This window comes from Bidens hawaiensis, unplaced genomic scaffold (genome assembly GCF_021521415.1).
Source record: "Bidens hawaiensis isolate Kalapana, Puna unplaced genomic scaffold, B.hawaiensis_p1.1 tig00001511_1, whole genome shotgun sequence".
Lineage (NCBI taxonomy): Eukaryota > Viridiplantae > Streptophyta > Magnoliopsida > Asterales > Asteraceae > Bidens > Bidens hawaiensis.
In genome coordinates this window covers 419,268-445,325 of record NW_027491085.1, presented here as the reverse complement: position 1 = coordinate 445,325, position 26,058 = coordinate 419,268, and the positions used below count along the sequence as shown (strand labels likewise).

Here is a 26,058-nt window from a genome sequence, read left to right as displayed (position 1 = left end):
GTTGCTCGGAGTTGAAGACCTTTCTAACTCAGATTGGGAATTAAGGGTGGATGTTGAGCTTAACTCCCGACTCAAACAAGGCGGTTTGGATCGGGCCGGAACTATTTTGACCCGGACTAGTTTTGACTCGAACCAAGATAACCCTTTTTATGTGATTTGTTCTAACACAAAATGCCCGAGAGGGACAAAATGGTAAATGCCAACTTGTTTATACATCACAGTTTTCTTAAGCATCTTAAAATTTAATCATCATGAAATCCTTTCCGTCTCTTCAATTTTTTCTCCAAACTTTTATGTATGAACTGGTCTTGGGTTGGGCTGGGCTGTTAGGAGGTTTATGGGCCTCTTTAAGTGTTATTGCAAGCCCAAATGATTACTCTATCTCGGGCCTCTATAGTCCATCCTCTAGTCTACTATCCCCTTCTAGAGTTCTAGTGCTGCTTTTGATTGATATATGAATATGCTAAGTATAAAAGGATATTAATGTAATTATAATATATGTGCACGAGTGAGTTCATAACACGTCACAATAATCTACCAGGTATCTTTGGTGCGGTGACGAATCATTGAGTTTGTGGATTACAAAGATGAACAAAGGCTACTTTTTCAAACAAAGTTATGTTTTTAAATGTGTCATATAAAAATATTAGGAATTAAAGTAATTGATTGCATAAAAGTATAGAGATAAGTAATAGAAAATGGAAGTGGGAATATATAGTGGACACTTATTTATTTAATGATTTTTTATTCTATAATTTACCATTACCATAATATTTTATCGTACTATTTGGTCTATAAAAGTAATAAAAGACCGTTCTCGTGTATTTTTCAAGCCAACATCGAATATACCCAATGTATCCCGGCCTAACATTATTTGTTAAGAAAACATGTTGGAATATATACGCATTTGTTAAAAAGATAAAACGAAAATAAAATCATATTTTTTATTACTTAAAACCTTGACAAATGTGCTATATTAAATATAAAAATAAAATAAATTATATTTACAAAAATAACTCATTAGAGACTGCTAATGAAAAATCACACATTTTTTTTTGGATGAGCCAAAGATTTATACTTTTCAATCAGTTCCACTCTACTTCTACACAACTTGATAAGTGTGCTAAGAAAAGATAATTAAGGGAGTTTAATATTTTTCTAATAGTTGACTTAAAGATGTATAATCTATCTTATATTATCTCAAAAACAAATATACCAAATAAAATATTAAATAACTTACATACTAAATTGACCATTTCATTAAGAAACAATTGCAGGCCAAATTCACCAAAAGAGCCCCATATGGGTTCTTGTTTCAGTGTTCGTTTGAAAATTGAAAGCTCTCGTCTTGATGGTTAGTATCTATCATCTTGAACTTGTATGATGTGTTTTTTTTTTTTTTTTGTATGTGTTAGTATGATCTATGATTGATTTTGTGAGATGGGTTTGTGTAATTTTGGCTAGAAAGTTATTTATTATGATAAAGATTGAACCTTTATGTATGATGATGAATATATGATACTATATATGATCAAGATATTGGGCCAAGTGATATTAATAGTGTGTTTTAATAGGTAAGTTTACATCTGCATCAGTACCGCCTAGTCCGAAAAGCCAAGCGGAGATTTTGGGGTCGGCAAATTTGAAAATTTTCAGTTTTAATGTGTTAAAAGCCGCCACTAGAAACTTTCGACCCGATAGTGTGTTGGGAGAAGGTGGGTTCGGGTCGGTTTTCAACGGTTGGATTGATGAACAATCGCTTGCGGCTGCTAAACCGGGTACGGGGACTGTTATTGCGGTTAAGAGGTTGAACCATGAAGGTGTTCAAGGGCATCAAGAATGGTTGGTAAGTGTTGTGTGTTGTTTGGTTGTTAAATTGGATTTTGGATTAGGGTGTGTTTGGATATGGGTCTAAATCTTTATTATTTGAAATTGATCAAGCTAATTTGTGAGAATATTGTCCATATTTTAGAAAAAAATGTTTACTTTTTCCCATAAAAGTGTCATTTTTGGTCTTTTTATCTTTTAAACTTATGCTTTAGTCTTATTTCTCAAACCTTTTTTTCTATAAAAAAATGTTGTTTTTTTGTTGTCATTAATCCAATAGTTTTCTCTTGATTAGCTAAAATTGATCAATATAATTTGAGAGATTTTAATTCATATATAGAAAGGATGTCTATTTTTTCCATAATTATGTCATTTTTGGTCTTTTTATCTTTTAATCTAATACCTCTATTCTTATTCCACAAACTCTTTTTTTATATAGAAATGTTGTTTTTATTTTTGTAATTTATCTAGTATTCTCTTGTAAAATCAAAATTTGTCAACTCTTAAAACATGGATCTGCCTTTTGAAACTGATTATTCGGTTCAAATATTGATTGTTTAAAGTTGATCAACCTAAATTGAGAGATTTGTTTTAATATTTTTTGAAGAGTGTCTACTTTTTTCCATACAAACGCCATTTTTGGTCGTGTATTCTTTAATCTCGTGGTTTTATCTCATTTCGCAAATCCTTTTTTTCTATAAAAATGTTTTTTTTTGTTATTTTATTTAGTTTCCCCTTGTAAAATCAATTTTTCGCAACTGGTTAGAATGGTTATCGGGTTCATATCTTGGTTATCTAGAACTGTCAACCTAATTTGTGAGAATTTTATCATATTTGACAGAAAATGTATACTTTTACCCATAAAAATGTCATTTTTGGTCGTTTTATCTTTTTAATCTAATACTTTTATGTCATTTATACATAATAAAATTTTGTCAAACATTTGTAACATGTGATTAACCGATATAACAACTTCAAACACAAAAAGCATGTGACGACGCTATCCGGTTTTACATGAACAATCTCAAAACGCGCATCCAAACACCCTTTAAAGTTATCCATGCTCTTTGGTACCCGGTGCAGTTTAAGACATGCAATTAGTACTTTCTATATCTGGTATTAAAATAATATTCTTGCAGGCAGAAATTAATTATTTAGGGCAGTTAAATCATCCAAATCTTGTTAAATTAATCGGTTATTGCCTAGAAGATGATCACAGACTCCTCGTGTACGAGTTCATGCCTCGAGGCAGCTTGGAAAACCATCTTTTCAGACGTGAGTTCTTGATATTATACCTCACATATTACTATATCTACATTTATCCTATTATAATAATTAAATATTGTGTTTACAGGAAGTTCTTACTTTCAGCCTCTTTCTTGGAACCTTCGTATAAAAGTCGCTCTCGGAGCTGCAAAAGGACTTGCATACTTACATAGTCCCGAAGCCAAAGTTATATATCGTGACTTCAAGTCTTCCAATATATTAATTGATTCGGTATGTCTCAAATTAATGTTCTTACTTAGTTAAGCCTTTTCTTTTAAGGTGTTTTGACATATTTACACTTTACGTGTTTCAGAATTACAATGCAAAACTTTCTGATTTTGGGTTGGCGAAAGATGGGCCCGCGGATGGTCAAAGTCATGTCTCGACACGGGTTATGGGTACCCATGGATATGCAGCACCTGAATACATGGCCACAGGTAATTTGGTTTTTTTGATAATTTTTCTTATAATTATTGTTAGTAAGGTAGATAATTTGAGTTTAAATGAAACTTTTATGGATAAATGGATTGATTTGGGTTTTACTTTTTCTTTAACGGGTGGGTAATGTTATGTTTTTAGGTTAAGTGGAAACATGTCAAAATCATTTTATGAAGAAAGAATTAGATTATTATTGTAGTAATATCATTGTATTTAACGCGTTTTTTACTTGCAAGATTTAGGGTGAAAACTAGTTGATGAGCTCAGCTCGTTTAGAGCTCTATTCTAAAGCTTGAGCTTGGATGCTCTACTTGTTTATTATTTATTAAGAATATCATTATTTTATTTATTTCTATTTATTATTACACACATTTTAATTTTAGTTTGTATACTTATGATGATGCATATTATTAATTATTTTTATCATAACTTATATACAATGCCAATATATTAAATAAAACTTATATAAATAATAGGCCCGGTTAAGCTCGAGAGCTTTGTCAAGCTTGTTTATTAAAAAAACTCCAAAATAACCTGGTGCTCGTCGTTTAAGCTCAACTCTAGGGATGTATTTGAACCCAAGCTTGACTAGGCTCGAGCTCGCCTCGTGAGCTGTTTTTCCAAGCTCGGACTTGGCTCGTTTATTATTTTGTAATTGTTTTTACGTGTCATTTAATTATTATTTCTATTTGTAATATAATACATTATTCAGTTATCTTTATCATAGTTTTATATATAATAAATATTATATTAGTATATATTTCTTACATCAGATAAAGATTATATAAATAATAGGGTTGTTCAGGCTCGCGAGTCAGCTTGAGCTTGATAAATGATGCTTGGGCTCGGGCTTGTTTATTAAAAGGCCGGAGCTCGAGCTCGTTTAATCTCGGTTCGATTGAGTTTTTAAGTGGCTGATCTTGAGTTGTCATATGCTAAATGCTGGCGCTTAACTCGTTTACACTGCGACTCACTCTGATAGACATTATCAATTTGAATCTCAAATAATTTTCTGATATTATTTATGAAGGCCATTTGACCGCAAGAAGTGACATATACAGTTTTGGAGCGTTCTCCTCGAACTTCTAACTGGCCGACGATGCATTGACAAAAACCGTCCATCCGGTGAGCAAATACTAGTGGTGTTTGCTAAACCGTTTCTAACCAGCAAACGAAAGATTCTACATATTATGGACCCGCGTATCCAAGGCCAGTATTCTTCTGCCGTTGCAACACGGGCTGCCTTACTTGCCATGAAGTGTCTCATGAAAGAGCCCAAACACAGGCCCGATGCCAAGGAGTTGGTTAAATCATTGGAGCAGATTCAAGAGCTCCAGAAAGCTTCTGAGAGTGCTAGAACAGAACCGGTTCGGAAAGATGATGAGAGTAAAGCCGGTTCTAGTTATCCTAGACCGGCCGGTTTGACTAGTGGTGGTGCTTAAGTATTGTTTGGTTATGGTTTGTGTAACTTGGTCTAAAATGTGGGGATGATTTTAGTGTACAGTTTTGACTCGTTATAATATGCATTAGAAATTGGGCCATTTGATTAGAAATTGGGCCATTTGTGTTCTCTAAGTGTGTAATTGTGATTAACGTGACAACTAATTAACTTTTAATAGAATTTTTTTAAATAAATAAACAAGTTATATTATATATTTGTATTTAATTAAACATATGATTGGCTCTGCATGGTTGATGGAAAGTTGAAAGAGAACACGATCATCAATCATATGTTATTAATTAGAAGTATAATCAATAACAAATATGTAGCAATAACTAAATTATTGCTCGTAGAAACTGCAAGCAATAACTGAAGAACTACCAACAAGGGATAGAACAATATTTAGATCATGAAAACAAATAAATAACAAAACATAACATCAATAAACTGAATACATTAGACATTTTGATTAAATGATACATAAGGGCTTTGGAATACAAACTTATTATGATACAATATAGTGATAATAATCAACAAAGCCAGCTATAGTTCTATACCATGTGCCATTGTAATTCATTTGTGTTCAAGCACATCCTCCTGATGCAAACCCTATCTTTCTAGCACCCAAATTATACACAATAGCCATTGTCTTTTGTTGAGTATTCCCCCATATACCGATATCATTATCGTTATCATTACCTGCGAAAGCTAAGCACACTTGATCAATCCCATTTATAAAAAATATCCCTGAAAGTGGAACATCCACATATGTGTTTTTACCCCAAAGAACACCAATTTTTGGGACCCTCACTGTCTGATAATTGCTAAAATCATAACATGTATCAAATATAGCAAGTGGTCTAGTTAACGGATATTCCGCCATTTGTGCCCTAAACGCGTTCCTTAGAGCTGAGTAGGCCGTATAAGGGAGCCTGGTGATCACGGTTCCTGAGTCTATAATCATACCCGATGTCTTAAACACTGCTGGACTTATTGCTAACTTGGTTCCTCCAACATATATGGACACAAGCTCAAGACCATATAACGAGCCGCCTATTGTTGTGAATGGTGTGTACTTAACCTTACTAGAAGTTCCACTATTTCCAAATGTTAAGTAACCGGTTGAGCTAGACGAAGGAAGACAATACGAGAAAACTTTCCCGTATTTGTTAGCAGCTTGAGACACGATGGACAACTTGTCTTGACCGAGTCCCAGCAGCCCAGCGAAGCCTCTAAAAAGTCCTTCGTTGTCTTGACCACACCCAAAGTAAAAATTATTAACTATGTCTTTAGAAGATATTGTAAGTTTCTCTTTTCCAAAGTACCCAGCCGTGAATGATCCATCGCCGTATCTGATAGTGTATACGCATGTGGATGTGAAGCAGCGGGGCTCAAACCCTGTTGCAGAAGCGAGACCCGAGCACTCAGTTGAGGTGCATGAAATGTTGGTATAGGTGGTTGACATGGAGGGTTCAAATATTGGTTCTTTTTGTCTATAGCATTGTCCAGCACATGGCTGGCACTGGATCCACGTTAGGTCGCTCCCGGTGTCGAAAGTGAGGGTAAGGTCTTTTTTCGGGGTGCCGAATCCAACAGTCACAATGTAGTTTCCTGATCCGATTGTGCTACCGGATTTTGCAGGAAGAGTGGTCTTGGAGTCTCGTGTGTCTTGTTTGCTTGTGTTGGTTGTTAGCCTAGCCCTGAGTGAGTTAACCCTTGATTGATCTTGGCTTATGATTTCTTCTATGGTCAAGGGTTTCTCCATGTCTTTACTGAACTTAGAACATGGTCCATGTTTGTGAACTACTTCCAGTGATCCTCTTTTCTTGTCACCTGGTTAATAGATGTTGTTTTTATTTAAAGAAATTAGAAAATGTTTGGAAAAAACTAAAATTACATATTGCATAGTTAATGAGTTAACTATTTATTTGGATAATTTTTCGGGTATTTCGAATATCTGAAATATCTTTAGATGTAGTACTTTAATTTTTTTTATAACTAATTTTTTCTTCAATATTCGGATGTCCGTTCAGATGGAGAAATTTATTATCTGAAATGTTCAATATCCAAAACTCCGGATATCCGACTTAAAACACGCCTTGTTTGAAATTACTAACTTAACAAGTTAAGAAAAACAAAGATGCAAAATCTCCGTCTCCAACATACTTCCAACTAGGCGGTTGCCCCATTTTGTTTGAAACACCCCTTGTTTGAAATTACTAACTTAACGAGTCCTACCCACCCCCCCCCCCCCCTCCAAAAAAACCCCCACCCTCAAGTTGTGAGCCTCGTTTTGGCGTGTCAAGTTGTGTACACAACGAGCATTTGTGAGAGAGAATGAGAAAAAAGTAATTATTGCAAAGGGATTACGTCACTTTTTGGAAAACTAGTCATTGCTGACTGGGACGCCACATGTCAGAAGACGTTCATATGTGTTTGGTTAGCACATCGTATGGTCTTAGGCAATGCGTAGTGGGTCGAATTGTAGGAGCAACTTTTTTGAGGACCCCCCCCCCCTCCCCCTCCCCCAGGCAATAAGGGGGGATGAATATTTGTCGTCTGGTTTGTGTTTTGTGTTTATTATTATTATTATTATAATATGTGTGATATATATATATATATATTATATGTATGTATGTATGTATATATATGGGGCTACAACACCATTACACATTTAAAACAAAAACTTCATTTGCTGACTGGGCGTCACATGCCGTAAGTCGTCTCATTTTGTAGCCTCTCTAATACACATAGCCATATAGTCACCAGTTATTAGGATGAATCTAGCATAGATTGGGGAATAGCCCGTGCTACCGCTCAACTTTTCTTGACAAAGTATATTTTTAATGATTTTTTTTCATTTTCATTTTATGTATAGGTTTCCTCTAAAAAAACCTACACTACCAGTCAACTTTTCTTCTAATTAAATCCGTCACTAGTAGTCATTATCAATCATAATAATTGTTATGTATTACAGTTTTTATTTTTGAACTTATTAGCTAATTGACGTGTGTGGACTGAGTAATTTGTACACATTGGTGTTTACATCCTCACATTCATGAAGATAATCCTCGTCCTACTCTCCTAGTGGTGGTTGCTGAGGGTCCAATTTCATTCCTGCCATGAAAAGGATTTTGAAGGAGACCAACGCTTACAAAAACTCTCTATATTCACATCATCACATGTACTTTAGTAACTCTTGAATATCCTTTTATATGCACATTGAGTTATATATGTTGTTGAACAATACTACCATTGTAAATATACTCATGAGATAATGTTATTGTGGCTGATAATATTCGTACGTATACCATATATCCATATTACATATTATGGATTCATCATTCACCATAAAACAACTTAGAAACAATTTAAAAAGAGAAACTGTACCAATCTTTCAATAATAGATGATAAAAGTCATTCATTAGTCCATCACCTCTTTATGTTATATAAGTGCTACAAAAGCGGTGCATCAATGCTAAAAAAAATTATGCATCACTTGCATTAATAGTGACTCGACACTTTTGTTACGTGGTATTCAAATCGATGGATGTTAAAGACATTTAAATTTAAAATTCTAGCTTTTAGATATGAGAGTATTATTTAGTCAGGCATTAGTGCTATATATTTACAGATTAGAAAAATTATTAGGCATATATTTAATGCTAAACTGCCTTAATAGAAAAGAAAAACTAATATGCTAAACTATTATTGATTATAAGTTATATACAACATAATTCTTTTGACAATGCATACATTACCAATGAAATTTATAAATATGTATGTAGCGATCGTATATAAGTTTGTTACAGCTGATAAAAATTTACCTGTATAACGCCTTACAAATTTATATATAATCCACTATTTTATCAACCAAAAAGTTATTCAATGAAAATCAGTGCGAAATATTGGTGAACTATGAAAGAATAATTTTGAAATAAAAATATTCATATACATATAAGTTAATATAAAGTTTACCACATCAAATACAGAACGCCAAATTTACACACTTTCACGATACTTACGTTTGAACAGACAAATATTTATCCAAAACTTTGTTATCGCTAGACCAAAGTTCTTTTTATACATCATCACATATAATAACTATATATTTAGTGTATGTTGCAACTTTCTGATCACAGTTTAAATAAAACAAGAGGTTAGTCACTACAATAAATCGCTTTATAAATAAAAGAATTATTTAATTTACTGTAACTAACTAACTAACTAACTATTAACAATAAAGTTAATCACGTTATGTATATTCACCATGTAATTTGATGTTTTCACATGTTTATCTTGATGGATTAACATGCACACACACACAAGATGGGCAAGAAATATATATAGAGAGATTGAAAATGAAAAAAACCAACCTTTATTGGATGTGTTACAAATTGAAGATGGAAACAAAGAGGGTAGCCGGAGGGTATGATAATTATTGTCTTCACTTGTGTCGACCACAAATTCATTTCTAGCTGCAACCAAAAATATGTAAAGAGAAAGAGAACAAATAAGCAAGATAAGAGAGTTGGGTGACGACATTTCTACATGTTACTCTTTTGCACCTTCACGTCCTATTATTTATAGTAGAAAAACCGCAAATTTTTCAAAGAGTTTAGAAAATATATATTTGTTTTTTTAAGGTGAAATCGTTTTCATAGGAATAAGGGTCTTTTCATTTCAACTCGACCGGGAATTTTTTTAAATACCCATTTTAGTAAATACTTTTCAAAAATACTCATTTTAATTAAGAATAAGGCCTATACGGGTCTTTTCATTTCAACTCGACCGCGATATTTAAAATCTCGGTGATCGGCCCTGGTGATTTCATTACACGGTTCGCATAGATACATGTTCGGGGTATTTCAAAACTATAAAACCTAAAAACAAACATTTATAGCATCAAAAATTTAATCTACGGATCATAAAAACAAATAAATGACGAAACAAAACACAAACAAACTGAATATATTAGACAATTTGATTAAACGATACATAAGGGCCTTGGAATACAAACATACTATGATACAATATATAGTAATAATCATTAATCAGCAAAGCCTATAATCATACACCTTGTGACATTGTAATTCATTTGTGTTCAAGCACATCTTCCTGATGCAAACCCTATCTTTTTGGCACCCAAATCATACACAACATCCATTGTCTTTTGTTGAGTGTTCCCCCATATACCAATATCATTATCATTATCATTTCCTGCGAAAGCTAAACACACTTGATCAATCCCATGTATAATAAATATCCCTGAAAGTGGAACATCCACATATGTGTCTTCACCCCAAAGAACACCAATATTTGGGGGCTTAATTGACTGAAAATTGCTTAGATCATAACATGTGTCAAGTAATTTTGTTGGTGTAGTCAAAGGGTAATCTGTCATTTGCGCCCTGAACGCGTCCCTTAGAGCTGAGTAGGCCGTATGAGGGAGCCTGGTGATCACGGTTCCGGAGTCTATAATCATACCCGATGTCTTAAACACAGTTGGACTTATTGTTAGCTTGGTTCCTCCAACATACAAGGCTACAAGCTCAATACCATATAAAGAGCCAACTGTTGTGGTGAATGGTGTGTATTTAACATTACTAGAGGTTCCACTAGTTCCAAATGTTAAGTACCCGGTTGAGCTAGACTGCGAAGGAAGACAATATTAGAAAACTTTCCCGTACTTGTTAGTGGTTTGTGACACAATGGATAGCTTGTCTTGACCAAGTCCTAGCAGCCCAGCAGCACCATGAAAGAGTCCTCGGTTTTCTTGACCACACCCAAAATAGAAACCATCAATTATATCTTTTGAAGATATTGTAAGTTTCTCTTTTCCAAAGAACCCAATCGTGTATGATTTGTCGCCGTACATGATAGCGTAAGCGCATGTTGATGAGATGCAACCAGGTCTGTTCCTTGTTGCGGAAGCGAGACCCGAGCACCCAGTTGAGGTGCATGAAATGTTGGTATAGGTGGTTGACATGGAGGGTTCAAATATTGGTTCTTGTTGGCTATAGCAGTGTCCAGCACATGGCTGGCACTGGATCCACGTTAGGTCGCTCCCAGTGTCGAAAGTGAGGGTAAGGTCTTTTTTCGGGGTGCCGAATCCAACCGTCGCGATGTAGTTGCCGGATTCGATTGTGCTACCGGATTTTGCAGGGAGAGTGGTCTTGGAGTCTAGTATGTCTTGTTTGCTTGTGTTGGTTGTTAACCTAGCCCTGAGTGAGTTAACCCTTGATTGATCTTGGCTTATGATTTCTTCTATGGTCAATGGTTTCACAATGTCTTTATTGAACTTAGAACATGGTCCATGTTTGTGAACTACTTCCAGTGATCCCCTTTTCTTGCCACCTAGTTAATAGAATTAGTTTTTGTTTAGAAAATGTTTGGAAAGAACTAAAATTACATATTGCATAGTTAATGAGTTAAATCATAACACTATATGCTACTTTAGAGAAATTGTCTCCTATGATGGATAGTTGAGTCAACCCCGAGCTAGATTAAGCCCATTGTCAATTGGGTCATTTAAGTGTCGAGCCCGACCTTGATTAAGCTAGTGGTTGATTGGGTCATTTAAGTTAGATAAGAGTCTAATATCACGACCCGCCTAATTTCTGATCAGGTTGATTCGTTTTTCCAGAGAGTTCCAGCAAATTCAAGAGCTTGAAGACTTAGAAAATATCCAAGATATTTTCTAAGGAAAATCCTAGAAATCTCCATGGAAAAATCTGGTAGAAAGTTACTAGAATAGTCCTTGTAAATATCTAGGATATTTATGTAATATTTTATTATTAGAAGGACCTAGAAAGAAACTCCTAGAACATGATGGGAGTAGTATAAATAGATGTATCCAGCCATTTGTAAATCATCTAGAAATCAAGCAATACAAAGCACTTGTTTTCAAAGCACTCTTCAATCGTCTAAGTTCCCTTAAGCATTCTCAAACAATCTTGTGTTCCTTTTTCAAGTCTTAGAATCGTTGTTGCGTTTTGGTGTTCAAGGCTGATCTTAGAAGGAATCTAAGAGCCGCACGTGAGTCCAAGGAACAACTCCGTGACAAGTGGTATCAAAGCACGTCGATTCGATTGGGAGATGGCTGATTCGGGAAAGGTTGTAGGATTGGGAATTGCTACCTGTGAAGAAGATCGTGGGCGAGACGAGACTTCGCAACATGGAGGCAAGAAGAGTCGTGGTTCGTCTAAGGATAAGTCCTTAGACAAACGGGTGACTGAATTGGAGAATTCAGCATCCGGGATGGAGGCTAAGTTCGATGACGCTGTCCAATGAGTGGAAGCGTTGGAGACCGATCTAAGTGACCTTTGTGTGGACATGAAGGCTACTTTCGATGCCATGAGGGAAGAGATGCAGCTGATGATAAAGGATGCTATCATTCAAATGCGTCAAGACATGGATAGACAATCGGTGGACGTTCATTGAACTATTCTTGGGTTGGAAACCAAGATCAACAATTGCACTAATGCCATGGTGAATGCTGCTGGTGGAAATGTCTTAGCCTTGGGGCCAAAGGTAGACATTCCTAAACCATCTCCATTCATGGGCAAACGAGAAGCAAAGGCTGTAGAGAACTTCTTGTGGGAGATGGGGCAATACTTTAAGGGGATCGGTATCGTAGATGATCAAGTAAAGATCAACACGGCTTCGGCCTACTTGAAGGACACCGCAGCTTTGTGGTGGAGACGTAAAATGGTGGAAATTTAGGAAGGTACGTGTCTTATGAATACTTCGGCTGATTTTGTTCGAGAGGTCAAGAAGCAATTTTATCCGGAGAATGCTGAAGATGAAGCGAGGCTTCGTCTCCGGAACATAAGGCACTCCGGTTCTCTCAAGGACTACATCAATGAGTATACTTCGATAATCCTTGAGATACCGGACCTTACGGGGAAAGACCGACTCTTCAACTTTCTCGCTGGCCTACAAGCTTGGGCTAGAGTGGAGTTGAAACGAAGGGGTGTCCAAGATCTTTCTTCAGCCATCGCTATAGCTGAAGGACTCAACGACTACCCTCGAAAAGATATGGAAAATAAGAAGCCCAAGGATCGTAAGCTGAGCCACGAGAAAGGTGGGGGAGCAAAGCCACATCAGCCCAACGACCATAAGGCTACGCCGTAATGGAAAGCTCGCGATAAGAAGCCCATGAAGACGGACGATCGTTGCTTTATTTGTGACGGGCTTGGACATCGAGCTAGGGAATGTCCAAAGAAGGCCAGCTTACATGCCATGATCTCCCGAGAGGAATGTTGTAACGAAGACAATGATGCTTGCATGGGGTCGATGAAAGTGCTTAATGCGATCAAGGCACAGGTCAAATGCCGATCCACGCCGAACAAAGGGCTACAATTTGTTCGTGCGAAGATAAGGGGAAATGATGTCCGTGCCATGGTTGACACAGGTGCCACTCATAACTTCATGGCCGTTGAAGAGGCTAAGAGGTTGGGTGTTAACATAGTTCAAGGGAATGGTGCCATCAAGACTGTTAACACCAACGCAAAGCCGATACGTGGGGAAGCCAAGAACGTTCACGTTCATATTGGAGATTGGGCTGGGCAAATTAACTTCACCATTGTTGAAATAGACGATTTCAAGGTGGTGCTGGGCATGGAGTTCTTTGATCAAGTAAGGGCCATTCTATTGCCGTCCGCCAACTCTATTTGCATTCCTTGCGAAGGGAAGACTTGTATGGTGAATACGGAACGTGGGTCGAAGGAAGGGCCGAAGACCATTTCAGCCATACAATTCAGGAAAGGATGCAACAAAAAGGAGTTATGCTACTTGGCGGTAGCGAAGGTGGAGGCTCAAGTGGACAAACCGGTTGCCATGCCAACTGAGATCCAAGAAGTCTTGGAGGAGTTTAAGGATGTTATGCTCGCGGAGCTGCCCAAGAAACTTCCTCCACGTCGAGAGGTCGATCATGAGATCGAATTGGAACAAGGTGCAAAGCCCCCGTCCAAGGCACCCTACCGAATGCCACCACCCGAGTTGGAGGAGTTACGTAGACAACTAAAGGAGCTGCTGGATGCCGGGTACATACGTCCCTCCAAAGCACCATATGGCGCCCCGGTTCTATTTCAAAGGAAGAAGGGTGGAACGTTGTGCATGTGTATTGATTACCGGGCGCTTAACAAAATAACGGTGATAAACAAGTACCCGATACCGTTAATTGCTGACTTGTTTGATCAACTTGGCAATGCTAAGTACTTTTCGAAGATGGATTTGCGGTCGGGCTACTATCAAGTAAGAATCGCCGAGGGGGACGAGGCCAAGACAACTTGTATCACAAGGTATGGTTCGTACGAATTTCTCGTGATGCTGTTTGGCCTTACGAATGCTCCAGCAACGTTTTGTACCTTGATGAACAAGCTCTTCCATCCATTCTTGGATAAGTTTGTGGTGGTATACTTGGACGACATCGTAGTATATAGCCGCACTATGGAGGACCATGTGGCACACTTGCGGCAAGTGTTCCAAGTACTACGAGAGAATGAGTTATATGTTAAGTTGGAGAAATGCTCGTTCGTCCAAGAAGAGGTGGAGTTCTTGGGCCACCGGATCAAAGAAGGTAAACTCATAATGGATGAAGCGAAGATTAAAGCTATTCAAGAATGAGAGGCACCAACCAAGGTTCCACAGTTACGCTCATTCCTTGGGTTGGTTAACTATTATCGTCGCTTCATCATGGGGTATTCCGCGAAGACTGCTCCGTTGACGGATCTGCTCAAGAAAAATAATCCGTGGATATGGGACGAGCGATGTCAAACAGCTTTCAAGGAGTTAAAGGAGGCGGTCATGTCGGAACCTGTCTTGGCTCTTCCCGACATAACGAAGCCTTTCGAGGTAGATACCGACGCATCGGATTATGCTATTGGAGGGGTCCTTATGCAAGAAGGACATACGATTGTGCACGAAAGCCGGAAGCTAAATGACACTGAGAGGAAGTACACGGTTCAAGAAAAGGAGATGACGGTCGTAGTACACTGCTTGCGTACTTGGAGGCATTATCTTCTCGGGTCCAGGTTCGTTATCAAAACTGATAACGTTGCCACTAGCTACTTCCAACGCAAAAGAAGTTAAGTCCTAAACAAGCTAGATGGAAAGACTTCCATGCGGAGTTTGACTATGTCTTTGAGTATAAGCTGGGAAAAGCAAATGTGGTAGCCGATGCACTAAGTCGAAAAGCTGAACTTGCTGCCATCACTAGACCCACATTTGATCTCCAAGACCAAATCAAGGAAGGGCTAAAGGAAGATTCGTTCGCAAAGAATCTCTTCACTTTGGCCAAGGAGGGCAAAACAACTCGTTTTTGGGTGAAAGGCTAGTTGTTATTCACTAAGGGAAACTGCCAATTCGTGCCAAGATGGGACGAACTTAGGCGCAAAATCATGAAGGAGTGTCATGATTCATTATGGGCTGGTCATCCGGGGGTAAAAAGGACGATGGCGCTTATCGAAGATACATTCTATTGGCCACATTTAAAGGATGACGTTGAGGGGTATGTTCGAACTTGCCTAGTGTGCCAACAAGACAAGATCGAACAACGTCAACCGGGAGGTTTGTTGGAGCCTTTACCCATTCCAAAGGGGCCATGGGAAAGCATTTCCATGGACTTCATTACTTGCCTGCCCAAGTCTGAAGGCTCCGGAAGTATCATTGTGGTGATCGATAGGTTCTCAAAATATGGAACCTTCATCCCTGCACCTGCCGATGTAACTGCTGCTGAAACGGCAAGGCTGTTTTTCAAGCATGTAGTCAAGTATTGGGGGATTCCGCACGTCATCGTTAGTGATCGAGACCCGCGATTCACTGGGAAGTTCTGGCGTAAGCTATTCAAGATTATGGGGACTGACTTAAACTTCTCAACTAGCTTCCACCCCCAAACGGATGGGCAAACCGAAAGGGTTAATGCCTTGTTGGAGTTATATCTCCGACACTATGTAAGTGCAAATCAAAAGGATTGGGCAAAGCTCCTTGATGTTGCACAATTTTCTTATAATATGCAGAGGAGTAAAGCTACGGGGAAAAGTCCTTTTGAGCTGGTCACGGGACGCCAGCCACTTACCCCAAATGCCTTAGCGGCATCATATGAAGGAACCAGTCCAGCTGCTTACAAAAGTCTGAAGGAATGGCACGAGCAAGCTGATTTAGCCCGTGCTTCTCTCAACAAAGCAGCTAAGAAAATGAAGAAATGGGCCGACGATAAACGAAGGCACGTGGAGTTTCAAGTTGGAGACCAAGTTATGGTGAAACTCGTACCAAATCAGTTCAAGTCCCTAAGAAAGGTCCACAAAGGACTTGTTCGAAGGTACGAAGGCCCATTTCCGATGGTTGCCCGAGTTGGTAAAGTTTCCTATAAACTTCAACTACCATCAAAGTTGAATATTCATCCTGTCTTCCACGTAAGTTTCCTCAAGCCTTATCATAAAGACTTGGAAGACCCAAATCGTGGTGTGTCTAAGCGGGCGCCAACCGCTGTGGTAACATCATTCGATCGGGAGGTTTATGAGATTCTGTCCGATCGAATTGTTAGTCGAAGAGGGGTGCCAAAGCACAAGGAATACTTGGTCAAGTGGAAGAACTTGCCGGACACCGAAGCAAGTTGGGAAGCCGAGGATACATTATGGCAGTTCTGAGACAAAATAAAGGAGTACCATGAAGCTGGCACGACGAGGATGTCGCGAGTTTAGGTGGGGGAAAATGTCACGACCCGCCTAATTTCTGATCAGGTTGGTTCGTTTTTCCGGAGAGTTCCAGCAGATTCAAGAGCTTGAAGACTTAGGAAAACCCTAGAAATCTCCATGGAAAAATCTGGTAGAAAGTTACTAGAATAGTCCTTGTAAATATCTAGGATATTTATGTAATATTTTATTATTAGAAGGACCTAGAAAGAAACTCCTAGAACATGAGGGGAGTAGTATAAATAGATGTATCCAGCCATTTGTAAATCATCTAGAAATCAAGCAATACAAAGCACTTGTTTTCAAAGCACTCTTCAATCGTCTAAGTTCCCTTAAGCATTCTCAAACAATCTTGCATTCCCTTTTCAAGTCTTAGAATCGTTGCTGTGTTTTGGTGTTCAAGGCTGATCTTAGAAGGAGTCTAAGAGCCGCACGTGAGTCCAAGGAACAACTCCGTGACACTAAGCTAAGAAAGTCAGGAATGAACTGAGTATTTAGTTTTTCAAACTCTAGTTCGGCTTATTGTATACAAATAATATAACTCTTCCTTTTATATAAGTTATAACTAGTTTTATATATTTGTTTAAGAAATTATAATTTTAATATACTAAATCAACAATAAGAAAGTATCTTTTGATTTGAAGACAAAACACAAAATAGTTATTCTATATATGTTAACATAATTAGAAAATAAAAATTAAAAAATGTATATTTTTAAACTTGAAGTGTTATTTAACCACAATGCTCATATGAAAGCATTGATAATCATGTAATAAATTATAAATTCTCATCTACTAGTGTTTATAATAATTGTTATGTGTTACAACTTACAACTATTACTTTGTAATGTCCTACTCTCTTAGTGGTGGTTGCTCTGTGTCCAATTTCATTACCGGCATGAAAGGGATTTTGAAGGAGACTAACTTTTCCAAAAGCTTTCCATATTCACATGTACACTAGTATCTATGGATTATCTTTTTATATTCACATCTATCTATTTTAATAAAAGACTACCATGTTTGTCGCTTGTCAATCTCATAGCCATTCTTGTTTTTTTTTCCAACCAATTTAATTATATGGTTCTTATCTTTTATGTCATTTCAATATATAAATAAAAGTTTATTTTTAGAAAATGTAAATACTAACTGATTTATTCATCAACATTAATGGTGAATATATGAATTTAAAACTAATAATTTATTCGGGTTGACCCGAAACTTAGAATTTGGACCGAAGAACCAACCCGAATTACTTCGGTTCCAGTTCGAGTTAGTATTTTCTTTGGTTCCGGTTCTGGTACGGATTATTCTTTAAATACATTTTATAATGATAATAAATATTATTATTATTATTATAAAGAACAATATTCACAAAGAGAGATAATAAAAAAATAAAAAAATAAACTTTATAGTATTTGATTTGATATTTTAAAGAGAAACTTGAAATGACTAAAAATATTAAAGGATAGTAATATATCAAATAAAATTGTTGAAGGAAATGAGGGGATGGGGTATGGCAAGTACAAAGTGGGGTACGTTTAGCCTAACCCTTTACAAACTCTTAACTAATACTCCTAAATCACATTATTTTTATAATCTTGAGACTTAAATTATCACCGCTTGAAAAAAAAAATCTTATCTTAAATCTTATTACCGCTTGACCAAAGTCCTTTTTAAACGTCTTATATAATAACTATTTGTCTACGTTGCAACTTGCAAGTCATAATTTAAATAAGAAAAAGAGGTTAGTTACTAGAAAAAAATCACTTTCCAAATAAAGGATTTATTTATTAAACCGTAACTAACTAACTATGACGTTATGTATATTCACTGAAGAGGTATGTACCCGCCTCAACACCGAGCGAGGCGATTCAACCCACAAGATATAGACAAGAGTCTTGAAATCAAGACATTATGAAGGCACAAAGCCAGAACCTATGCGCATGGCGCATATAACATATGCACACGCATATCACATATGCTCAGGCATCACATGCTCAGGCATCACATATGCTCATGCATCACACATGCTCACGCGTATCACATGCTCACGCGTATCACACCTGCGCGTGGCGCATCCGCGCGTGGCGCATATCACATGCTTGTGCATATCACATCTGCGCATGAAACATCTGCGCGTGAGAATAAAGAGAAGACCTCGCGCATCCTCAGGATAGGCGCATATCACACATGCACATAATCAACCTCGTCCTTATCCAAATCAGGATTAGGGCAACCTTGATTGTGCACGTCAGACAACCTTCCAGAAGGTATCTTTTTAAGGAATAAGAATATGCTGATGTTGACAGCTGCCAAATGAAAGGTGGACAACTCAGCATAACCCATGTGCTACCACGTGATTATAACCAATGAAAAAGCACCAGGTGTCCCCAAGGACACGTGGCGCAAATCAATTGGAGGAGGCCAACAAGGCTGAGCCCAATCAGTGGAAACCCTAGCACTATAAATACCACATCAGCTCCACAAGGAGGGATATCCAATTACATCCAGTAACACAATCACACAGTATTCAGCTATATTAAGCAATACTCTCCAGATTTCCTTACTCTCATATTATTATCTTCTCCTACAAACACTTATTCTCACACCGGAGGGTTACCCCAAAGAGGACCCCTCTGTCCCTTTCTGAGGGGTAAGTTTACGGTGCTGTTCATTTTGTAGGCGCAGCTCGCTCCTCGTCATCTCCAAACTGACCATAGTCAAGTTGTTCATCCTGAATGGAGTCTTCTATCACAATATTGTCAGGAGCGGATCCTTTGGCCACGCCAGAGCCGCTAGCAGGAGCAGCATTCCCCGCGCCATCATCGCCGCCACCAGCCCCTTCGCACTCGTCAAGTAATTTCTTTAGCGCGCCGAGATCGGGCTGGTCAGCAAGCGCGGATATCTGCAAATCATATGGAAAAATATAAGTACAAAAAAGACTTGGAAAATAAGTCAGGGTAATATCATTAAGGATAAAATACCTGCCCAAGGATGGGAATAGGAGTATTCAAATACTTCTCCCCCATCGCGGCCATGTCCGCGCAGGCAACGTCGCTCTGATAAGGGTAGTCGGATGGGTTCTTCTTCAGCATCCCATATTCATAGCCATCCTTGAACCCTTCAGCTCGACCCACCAGGCGCGCGGCAGCGTTGCAATCCATCACAAGGGCCTGAAACTCGTCTGAGTATTTCATCGCGTAAGCGCAACGAGTCATACCCTGTGAGACTAGCCATTGGCGATCCTGCGCGAGGGAAGCAACAGACGTCTCAAGAGAAGGAATCTGAGAGTTTAACAACTCAACAGTTTCCTTAGTTTGTTTCAGCTCCTCTTTGTCAGACGCTGCTGCCGCCAAGGCTTCTTCTTTTTCCGCTCGCGCAAGGTCAAGTGCTTCCTGGCTAGACGCTGCCGTCGCCAAGGCTTCATCTTTTTCGGCCTGCGCGGCCGCCAGCTCCTTCTTCAGGCGGGCAACCTCACTCTCCAGTGATGATTTGTCAGTTATAGACTGGACAAGAGCTTGGTCACGCGCCTCCGCGTCCAGCTCCAAGTCGCGCACTCTACGCGCGTACTTGGCAGCGTCCGCCTCGGCCGCCTGTAGCTTCTCCCTCGCAGCCTGTAGCTCATGACCGCGCTTCACGAAGGCGGTGTTGGCACTTGCTCTGTTCTCACTGAGCTCTGCTTGGAGCTTCTCAGCTCTCTCTCGAGCATCAGAAAGATGCCAAGCAGACACTTTAGCCTCTTGCTTGGCTTCCGCAAGAGCATCACGTACCTTGACGTAATCATAGCGAAGCTCTTGGGAGGCAGCAAAGAAGGCCGACCCAGCAAACAGATGATCGTTGAGCAAGTCATCGCGAGCGCGGCCCTCCTGAAACCTCCTTTCAGCTGGAGGCACAGAATGAGCCCAGAATTCCGCACACACACCCATGGATTGAAATGAGCTGTCCTCAGTAATATTCCATCTCGGGCGGTAAATGTGATCGGCTTCCTGCAAACACAAAGTAATTATCTAAGTCATCAAAACACTAAGATGGAAGTCCGCGCAGCGGAGCAAAAACGAACCTATACCTGCGGGGATGAAGCAGAAAAGTCAGCGCCAGGCCCACGAGAAGACTCCGCCACGAAACCTCGTGGCGCTGCAGGGCTGGCGCGGCCACTGTCGGAGCCTTCAACTTGAACCTCCTCATCCTCCTCTGAAACAGGCCTTTTCTCCTGCGACCTAGAACCAAAGTCAGTCTCGCGAGGAGGGCTGTGCGCAGGAGGAGGTGAGGGAGGTCTCGGCGCCGCCAGATCGGCGCGTAAAACGGCCTCCTGCTCCTTAGTAATCCCGATGAGGGGAGATTCAGCGCTTGCAGGAGCAGAACCAGCGGCGCTGGCACCGGCGCCAGGAGTGCTGCCAGCAGCTTGTACGCCAGCAATGACCCCTATGAAAAATCAACAAAAAGAAATGGTTCATGACTTGATCTAAAAGAAAAAAGTCAGAAAATAAAAGGGCAATACATACCTTGGCGCAACTCCGTTCGCGAGGCAAACATCGCCATGAAGTCCATTCTCCCCTTTTTGGAGGGTAAAACAGGGGACTTCGAAGCGACCTCCGGCGCAGGCTCGGCACCTTGTTGCGCCTGAGGTTGGTCCACCAGGGTCGCCGGCTCTACAAACATTTGAGTGAGCAAAGATTCATTAGTAATTCTATCAGAATCGCGCTCATAGAACCATAAAAGATAACCAAAGGATACGCAAAGTATACCTGTCGAAGGCGCACCACCGCTTCCCTTTTCCGCCGCGCGAAGGGAGGAGGTAGTGGCACCATACCTCAGGTGGACAGGAGGTCTGCCCACTTTTTGAGGCAGGGAAGACAAGGAAAACTTGGTGGTAAACACCTGGGTTTTCTCAGGTCCATTCGCCTGAGTAGGAGGATCCTGAACAACAGGGGCATCATCTTTCTTCTGTTTTTTACTGGCCCCTGCGCCAGTTTTCCCCTTAGCTTTACGCTTTAGTTGGGGCGCCTCCTCTTCCTCCTCCTCTTCCGCGAGCTCCAGCTCGTAGTTTTCGAGCGCATCTACAATACGTACAATGGAAATGTTAGCCAAATTTGGTATTATAAACGGAATAAGCATAAGTACAAAGGCTTACCAGGCGCATCGCTGTCAAACAGAAATCCCAGATCAACAGGGATGAACATGTCATCGAAGCGATCGGGGAAGCCAACCTCCCCAGCGCCCAGCGCGACGGAGCCACCCTCCATATGTTCGTCATAGGCGGCGTGGACATACTCCTTGCTGACTGCACAAAACAAGTCAAATGATATCAGCAAAACGAATTATATTCGTGCAGAAGCAATGGAATGAGATTAACTTACACAAGCCGTCAACTTGGATAACGGGCTCAGTCGCGCTGTCGGCCCACCTCCGGCTCATACCAACCCCCACCAGCGCCTCCTCGCAAATGTTCTTGGCGGGGGATGGTTCGGCAGTCAACTTGTTTACCCAGGCGCCAGTTGGGTTCTTGAGGACACCCACATCCGTAGGCGCAGAAGAGATCGCGCGCATGGTCATACGGATGGGGATCACACCAGCCCTTATATAGAAAAATCTCTCAGACCAGTCATGAAGGCTCTTGAATGAAACAGTGCAGCACTTCACCTTCTGACTGCGAGGAATAAATGAGAACCAAGAATCTTGGATCTTGGGCTTATAAAAAAATTGAAAGCGACGAGGGGTGGGCTCCTCGCGCTGGGATTTGCACATGAACTCAAAGTGAGTCATGCGCACAAGTCCAAACGGATGGACTTGGGATATATGAATCCCATAAAACTTAAGCAGCGCACCCACAAACCTTGTCATCGGGAGACGAAGGTTGCAGTGGGTGAAAAAATGGCTATAAAGGGATATATAGCCGGTGGGCGGGTCCGCCGCCGTTTGCCCGGCCGCCGGCAGCAAGCAACCATACTCAGGGAGAAAACCCTGAGAGGCGATAAGGCTGTCAAAATCGGCCTGCCTCAGTTTGCAGGGGATCTCATCCCACTTCTTCACCGTCTTGGTCTTCCCTACATCCTCCGATGAGGCCTCAGCAGCCTTCTTCCCCTTGCCGGTCTTCTTCAACGTAGACATTACTAAGGATTTAACACGGCGATGGATAGGGGAGATTGTGTTGTCTGAACTATCAGACATACAACTGTAAAAACGAACGGAGGATGCCTCTAAAAGAACAGAGATCTGGAAGCAGAAGACGGTAATCGGAATAGAATGAAAGAAAGAAAAAGCTCTGAATAAACAAGAAGATGAAGGATAAAAAACTCAAAGGGGCTGGCTTTTATAGGCCCAGGAGAGAGAAAAAGTGGTGCTGATCGGACTTCACGCGCCCCCACTCGCAGGTGTAAGCCAATGCGAGCGCGACACGTGTCCCTGAAACTGTGTGAGGGGACACGAAAAGAAACGATACAGCTGCTGCCAGAGTTCACGCGCCACCACTCGCAGGTACGGACTAACGCGAGCGCGACACGTGTTCCAGACACTATATGAGGGGACATGAAAGGCAACTGTAGCACCTCGAGAACACGAAAGGTCTGACACGTCTCCATCACTGACGCATGTCAGCAACAACCAACCACGTACAGGGACGATTCGTTTTCAACCAAAAGGATAGAATTTCGCGCAACGACGAGTAATAAGAAGAAAAAGACAAAACCCTATTAAAAGAGCAAACTATTAAGTCTAATATCTATCTTACCTCGCTCGCGCGAGACAAGACACACATTAGACTGGGGGGGCTTGAAGAGGTATGTACCCGCCTCAACACCGAGCGAGGCGGTTCAACCCACAAGATATAGACAAGAGTCTTGAAATCAAGATATTATGAAGGCACAAAGCCAGAACCTATGCGCATGGCGCATATAACATATGCTCACGCATATCACATATGCTCATGCATCACATGCTCAGGCATCACATGCTCAGGCATCACATATGCTCATGCATCACATATGCTCATGCATCACATGCTCAGGCATCACATATGCTCACGCATCACATATGCTCACGCGTATCACATGCTCACGCGTATCACATGCTCACGCATATCACACCTGCGCGTGGCGCATCCGCGCGTGGCGCATATCACATGCTTGTGCATATCACATCTGCGCATGAAACATCTGCGCGTGAGAATAAAGAGAAGACCTCGCGCATCCTCAGGATAGGCGCATATCACACATGCACATAATCAACCTCGTCCTTATCCAAATCAGGATTAGGGCAACCTTGATTGTGCACGTCAGACAACCTTCCAGAAGGTATCTTTTTAAGGAATAAGAATATGCTGATGTTGACAGCTGCCAAATGAAAGGTGGACAACTCAGCATAACCCATGTGCTACCACGTGATTATAACCAATGAAAAAGCACCAGGTGTCCCCAAGGACACGTGGCGCAAATCAATTGGAGGAGGCCAACAAGGCTGAGCCCAATCAGTGGAAACCCTAGCACTATAAATACCACATCAGCTCCACAAGGAGGGATATCCAATTACATCCAGTAACACAATCACACAGTATTCAGCTATATTAAGCAATACTCTCCAGATTTCCTTACTCTCATATTATTATTTTCTCCTACAAACACTTATTCTCACACCGGAGGGTTACCCCAAAGAGGACCCCTCTGTCCCTTTCTGAGGGGTAAGTTTACGGTGCTGTTCATTTTGTAGGTGGAAGAATCAAGATCCCAGAGAACCATCGGTGAAATAGCATAATCACACCCGAGGAAAGTAGATCGTCTACCAGTGAGTCGATCCACGTTTCTTCATTCACCATGTAATTTGATGTTTTCACATGCCTATCTGGATTATATACACATGCACAATTGCACAAACACAAAAAAAACACACACAAAATGGGTAAGAACTATAGAGAGATTGCAAACCTTTAATGGGTGGGTTACAAGTTGAAGATGGAAACAAAGAGCTTAGCCGGAGGGTATCATAGTTGTCTTCACTTGTGTCGACCACAAACTCTTTTCTAGCTGCAACCAAAACTAAGTAAAGAGAAAGAGAACAAAGAAGCAAGATAAGAGAGTTTGGAGACGACATTTCTACTTTCTCAATGATGCTTCTCTTTGCAACTACACATTCCATTATTTATAGAGGTAACTAAAGGCCTTGAATTTTCAAATAAGTTAGGAAAAAAATATGTTTTCAGGTCAAATCATTTTCATAAATAAATTATTATAAAATATAATATAAAATTAATAAATATAATAGAAAATAGATGGTAAAAACAAGAAGAGAGAATCAGATTTGATTAAGGCGCATTAGTCTAGTAGGTCTAGTCATGGCATCCACGGTATTAGAGCACACAAAGTGGGAGACTGCAGCTCCCGGGAAACATCGCCCTGGCCGGGAATACCAAGAACGAATTGATATAACTCATCAAAACATAAACACACACAATATTAACATCGGATGGTTTTTAATATATTATATGTTAAATATAACTCAAACCTCTATTTCATACGAATCTTTTGTCAATCAAGACATTACCTATATGGCTATTTTAATTACAATGCAGTTCAAAAAACATATTGAAATAAGAAACATAAAAAACTATGACCGACTTGTGATTTCAAGTCTGAAATAACCACCAAATTCCATTTTGATGATTTTTGGCCTTTGGGAAGAAATAGGAAAAAGTCGGAAGACACTATTATGTTTGGGGAAGTATGGGAAAAAGCGGAAAAATATGGAAAAAGCTGACGTGGTGTGTGGGAAAAATGGGATGACTCCCTCCCATGTTGGTTGCATTTCAATCACTAATTTGATTGCTAATTGTTGATAACTAGTTTGATTGATGCTCATTCATCACTTCACTTGATATTCTCTCAACATCCTCACATGTAGCGACGGGCCTAGATAGGAACCCTCGGGTGCACGGGCACCCACTGATATTTGAGCCCATCGAAAAGAATTCTTTGGCCCGCCACTGCTCAAATGGCCATTTTCATCGACTATGTATTCATTTTTTGGTATATGATTTTCTCGTCATTGTTGAAACATCTTATTACTTCTCCTAATTTCACCATTTTAATCCTTTAAACAGCATTATGTTTAAAAGTTGACAGTCAAAGACTTGTGTTATCTTCAGTTATTAACATTTTCCCCGGCCACAAGGAAGCTTCCCCCTTGTGACAAATGAAATAGTAGACGTAAGAGCATTCTTATCCCATCCACCATCTTTAACCTCATAATTTAACAAAAATTCACTAATTTTTAAAATATGCCTCTCATTTTAAAAAACACCACACATCCTAACCTCTATATTTATCTCTACATTCTTTTTTTATTATTTTTTCTCTTTCTATTCATTTACAATTTTAACTAAAGACTATTTTGTCTTATTATA

General features: G+C 39.9%; 1 protein-coding gene and 2 pseudogenes across 3 annotated transcripts; 1 reads left to right on the top strand and 2 right to left on the bottom strand.

Annotated features, from left to right (window-relative positions):
• Positions 1-1,302: 1,302 nt before the first annotated feature.
• On the top strand, positions 1,303-5,070 carry LOC143582354 (receptor-like cytoplasmic kinase 176; annotated as a pseudogene). The gene is made up of 6 exons (XR_013143955.1): positions 1,303-1,354; positions 1,575-1,846; positions 2,967-3,102; positions 3,182-3,324; positions 3,407-3,530; positions 4,562-5,070. The product of XR_013143955.1 is annotated as a receptor-like cytoplasmic kinase 176 (transcript).
• A 312-nt stretch (positions 5,071-5,382) lies between these two features.
• LOC143582334 (aspartyl protease family protein At5g10770-like) lies at positions 5,383-9,631 on the bottom strand. The gene is made up of 2 exons (XM_077064932.1): positions 9,349-9,631; positions 5,383-6,805 (listed from the first exon to the last, which is right to left on the bottom strand). The coding sequence occupies exons 1-2, from the start codon at positions 9,515-9,517 to the stop codon at positions 5,556-5,558; spliced, it is 1,419 nt and encodes a 472-aa protein (XP_076921047.1). The 5' UTR covers positions 9,518-9,631; the 3' UTR covers positions 5,383-5,555.
• Positions 9,632-9,788: 157 nt separating this feature from the next.
• Positions 9,789-24,761, bottom strand: LOC143582342 (aspartyl protease family protein At5g10770-like; annotated as a pseudogene). The gene is made up of 2 exons (XR_013143954.1): positions 24,584-24,761; positions 9,789-11,329 (listed from the first exon to the last, which is right to left on the bottom strand). The product of XR_013143954.1 is annotated as an aspartyl protease family protein At5g10770-like (transcript).
• Between the last annotated feature and the right edge of the window lie 1,297 nt (positions 24,762-26,058).